This window comes from Lipomyces japonicus, assembly GCF_038497905.1.
Source record: "Lipomyces japonicus strain CBS 7319 unplaced genomic scaffold V1514scaffold_94, whole genome shotgun sequence".
In the NCBI taxonomy this organism is placed as follows: domain Eukaryota; kingdom Fungi; phylum Ascomycota; class Lipomycetes; order Lipomycetales; family Lipomycetaceae; genus Lipomyces; species Lipomyces japonicus.
In genome coordinates, this window is record NW_027117906.1 from 14,338 (window position 1) to 19,410 (window position 5,073).

At 40.5% G+C, this 5,073-nt stretch overlaps 1 protein-coding gene across 1 annotated transcript; it reads left to right on the top strand.

Moving 5' to 3' along the window:
* Positions 1-1,748: 1,748 nt before the first annotated feature.
* On the top strand, positions 1,749-4,635 carry V1514DRAFT_370283 (uncharacterized protein). The gene is made up of 2 exons (XM_066929985.1): positions 1,749-2,088; positions 2,141-4,635. Exons 1-2 carry the CDS (start codon positions 1,925-1,927, stop codon positions 4,503-4,505), a joined length of 2,529 nt encoding a protein of 842 aa, XP_066780637.1. The 5' UTR covers positions 1,749-1,924; the 3' UTR covers positions 4,506-4,635.
* The last annotated feature ends 438 nt before the right edge of the window (positions 4,636-5,073 follow it).

Sequence of the window (5,073 nt, forward strand, 5' to 3'; positions counted from 1 at the left end):
TATCTTGTGCGAACACAAACGGCAGAAGTAATGTTTTAATTGCTTTAAATACGTATGGCACAATGAATATTTTGAAATAATATACTAGGAATGAAAAAAACACCTTAATAGATTTACATTATTTTTTTTTTGTATTCTGATTCAACAAAAGAAAAAAATTAAATCAGATATACAAAGAAAAGGATTTAATTTTAATACATTATCAAGGTTGGATTATAAACTGGACTAGTCGTTCCATGGCGGCGCTAAAAGTCTAGTATGATATTTCAAAACACATCGAGACATTTTCAATGTTTAGCGGATAACGACCGGCCTATTTATTTTCTGCTCATGTTCAATAGCGGGCGAGATAACTTGTCATGGTTGGATTTTGAACGTTTTGGATGATTAATCTGATGTTTGGTACTTTTGACGGCGGTTAACTGTTTATTGCTGTCAAAGACACTCTGGAACGTCGTCATGATTTCTGAACGGCATAATTCCAAAAGAACAAACCATGTCTGAGCTTCTCCGAGCTTGTGAAGTCAAGTCCAGCCGTGCTTGCGGTATCTTGTACAGTTTCAACAGACCGCGACAAATCCAAGTATGACCAAATCATTTTGTTCATCGCAAGACTACCGTGAGTGACTAACACGGTGTCAAATTGCTGATTGCTGATGGCTTTTCATGCATGTTCCAAACCGAGTTGCAGCGTCATGGTCGAACTGGATAAAAACTCTATTTGCCTCTGGAATGCGTTCTCATGAGAACTAGTCTTCAATTTACAGGTCCTTTGCACTATAAAATGCCAATAAGTGCTTTGCTTTCGAAATTAAATGTCGAATTTGTAAGACTTCATTAACGAACATGGCCTGAGTTTTGATGATGGTACTATTCTCGACAGCTGCTTCATGCTCTGAGAATACGCGCAGGTGAGATGAAAGCTTGTTCGATCTAATGACGATTTCTTTTCTTGTCGGAAGATTCCACGTGTTTGTTAGCTTGTGAAGACTGGACGGTTCCTTAATGACCGCGCCCAGCGCTTTAACCAGCTTTTCCATGATATTTTTTTTTAATTTGATTGTGCCATTCACTACAATTATTAGTTTAAAAATGTTTTTGTATTTTTTAGCGATGATGATGGTGACGAATGTGGTGGTAATGATGATTTATTGTGGGGGAAGGAAATTATGGAACGAACGTGCAGCCATTATTGTTTTTGCGCATTTCACCTGATTTACATTATTTTAAAAATACCCTGACACTATTAATGATTATTATTTAAGAGGTTTTTTTTTTCGGATACAAAACAAATGTTTGACAAATGTTTGGATATCTACGCCTGCATAAGTTTAGCGCATGACAAGTGACAAAGCCAATTCATTACACAACGTTTATTTAAATCAGTAGAGCAAAATAAAAAAAAAAATTAAGAATAGCAAGTCCGCGCTTTCCCTCGGCCCGACAAGATTATTAACTATTGGTTGTGATTGATACATACCATCATATGTACGTAATAACGCATGGCAGGGTAAACTCTTGTTTTTGTTCTTTCTCTCTCTCTTGTCGCAGTTAGTTGTTCCATCATCAATCGTTCATTCCTTTTGCATTCCTGCTGCAAAGGGCTAGCGCGAGGCATTGTGAATCCGCTAACCGCAATCAGCCTAGTTTGAGTGTCGGAGATTTGACAAGAAAACCCAAACAGGAAAATCGCCAAATGTGGAATAGTAAATGGAAAAGCCACATGGCATGTGCGGCGCAGGGCCGGTTTGCTTTTCTTTGCTTTTGGTTTGGTTTTTGGTTTGCGGTGGGCGACGATCAGTGTAGTGTTTCGACAACCGTATTGTTTTGATGATACATTCATTCCATACCTCCTTCCTTACTTTTTTTTTTGGGTGTTTGCAAGAAAAAGCCTGAGAAGGAGTTTTAGAAATATTCTTTCATCATGGCTAGTGCTGATTCTGCATCGTCATCTACTTCGGCCTTTGTCACATCTCTTATCGTGAACGGCATCATTTTTCTTGTCTTCGTCAGTCTTTTTTTGATCCTTCGCGGTCGTGACAAGCGCATTTATCAACCTAGAACGTTTTTGGAATCAGTTCCCGAGTAGTATGTTTTTAAATCAAACCTGGTTTACAGACCCGATTAACTGGTAGTTTAGTGCTCGAACTGAAACGCTTCCCAGCAAAGTCTGGGCGTGGTTGAAGGGTCTAATTTACTTCCCTGATCGTTACGTACTACGACAGACTGGTCTTGATGGCTATTTTTTCTTAAGATATCTCAAGTTTGTCGTGTTTATCTCCGCAGTTGGAATTCTCGTGCTTTTCCCCATCCTTCTTCCGGTCAATGCTACCGGCGGCGCCGGCCAAACCGGGCTTGATCAGCTCGCGTTCTCCAACATCAAGAACCAAAAGCGATATTATGCTCATGTTTTCTTGTCATGGATATATTTTGGATTTATTTTGTTTATGATTTATCGTGAAGTTTTCTATTTTATCTCTGTTCGCCAGGCCGTGCTCACGTCGCCGTACTACTGGAACCGTGTGTCGTTCCGTACCGTGTTGTTTCAGACCATTCCCGACAACGTTTTGAATGAACACGCTCTTTTGAACATTTTTCCGGAGGCCAAAAATGTTTGGATTAATCGCAACTTTAAATCCCTTGAAGGTAAGGTTTCGGAGCGTGACAAACTTGCGTACAAGCTTGAACTCGCCGAGACCAAGTTGCTTAAGCAGGGTCTGAAAAATAAGACCAAACTTGCCAAGAAAGGCAAGGATGAAGCTGGACCGGAACCTATTCTTTCAGACTACGTGTCTGATAACAAGCGGCCTCATCACAAGCTCAAATTCTTGATTGGTGAGAAAGTTGACACGATTGATTATGCAAGAAAACGGTTAGGTGAACTCAATCCAGAAATCGCCGAATTGCAGTCTAATTCTAGTTCTGCAAAAAAATTGAATTCTGCTTTTATTGAGTTCAACACTCCTGAGGCTGCGTATGATGCTTACCAAACCGTTGCTCATCACATACCTCTTCACATGGCTCCTCGTTTTATTGGTATCAGACCGGAAGAAATTATCTGGCCCAATCTTAGACTGTTTTGGTGGGAAAGACTAATCAGGTTTTGGTCCACAACCGCTTTTCTGGTTGCCCTTATTATTTTTTGGGCCATCCCTGTTGCTGCAGTTGGTGCCATTTCCAACATTACGTATTTGACGGACAAGGTTCACTTTTTGAAGTTTATTCTCAACTTGCCCTCTTTTTTATTTGGTCTCATCACTGGTCTTTTGCCTACCATTTTGCTTGCCATTCTTATGGCGTTGTTGCCAATCATTCTTCGCTTAATGGCTCGAATTGCTGGTGCTCCAACATTATCCTTAGTTGAGTTGCACGTGCAATCGTCATACTTTGCTTTCCAAGTCGTTCAAGTTTTCTTGATCACTACTATTACTTCATCGGCTGCGTCTGTGGTTACTCAGATTATCAGCGACCCAACGTCGGCCATGTCGCTTCTTGCTAATAACTTGCCAAAGTCTTCCAATTTTTTTATTTGCTACTTGCTACTTCAGTCTCTGTCTGTGGCCGGAGGTGCTTTTTTGCAAATTGTTGGTCTTATTTTGTTTAGGGTGCTGTCGTTTATATTGGACAACACGCCTCGCAAGATGTATGCCAGATGGAACAACTTGTCAGCACTGGGCTGGGGTACCGTTTTCCCTATTTACACGAATTTGGCTGTGATTTCGATTACTTATTCCATCATCTCACCTCTGATTTTAATTTTCTCGTGCTTTGGATTTGGAATTTTGTTTCTTGCCTATCAGTACAATTTGATGTTTGTGTTCAAGCCTTCTCTTGACCTGACCGGACTTGCATACCCCAATGCCTTGTTTCAGACTTTTACCGGTCTTTACTTGGCCGAGGTTTGCTTGATTGGTCTTTTCGCTGTTGGTAAGAACTGGGCTTGCATCGTGTTGGTGGCGGTTTTCCTTGGATTTACTGCTTTCTTCCATATTACCTTGAAGAGTGCCATGATCCCGTTACTGGACATTATGCCCAAGTCAGTCGAAATGGACGCCACCAATGCGCTGGGAATTGACCGTTCCTCACCAGCTGAGGGCAGCAATACCACGCCTACTTTTACAGAGAAATCAGGCAGTACGGATTTGGAGGCTTCGTATGAAGCCAAGAAGGAAAAGCAACAAGACGGTCGGTTTAAGCGAATCCATCGATTTTTGCGACCGGATATCTACAGCTCATATGCGGAGATGAGGGCTTCCATGGTTCCGGATTGGCCGGTACCTGAATATAGTGTTGAGGATGAGCACAATGCGTATATCCATCCGGCTTCAACTGCGCAGGCGCCGTTTTTGTGGATTCCGAAGGATCCATACGGATGGTCCTCCACCGAGGTTGAAAAGACGGCTGGCGTTATTGGCATCTCTGACGAGGCCGCCCATTTCAATGAAAAGGCAAAGATCATTCGCGACGGCCTGCCTCCGGATTATTCAGAGGAGAAGCACTTGTAAGAGTGTATTTGCGCATGTCTTGTTATTATTTTAATTCCCGATATTGATTTTGTCTTTTCATTTCTGTAAACTTTTTTTTTATTACATGCTTAATTAATTTATCACTTATTTTGAAGATAACTTAACTCAACCAACTTCATTAAATATTGACCCATTACTGTGATGCTTTGATCACAAATTGGCTTATTCCGTATGTAGCTAGTGTGACTCTTTATTGAGTATTATTTCCGATAGATTATCACTACCTTGTTTGATAATACGTGTCAACGATATGACATTTTTAATGTATTTAATTGATTCTTGTCAACACAAATCACGTTCGGAACGTGACACGATACGGGGCGAGACATGAGGAGAGGAGTGCATGAGTGAGATATAACTGGCAAGTGAGACCGCAATTTTTTTTTTTTTTTTCTTCTTTTCTTTCCTTATAATCTTTCTCCCGCGTTGTTCCTTTAAAGCGTATATATATATCCTGTGTTTTTAAAGTTCTGACTTTTTCATGGTCTTGATACGAAAAATATTTTTTTTTTTTTTAATACTCGCAGCTCATAATTAAAAAAAAAAA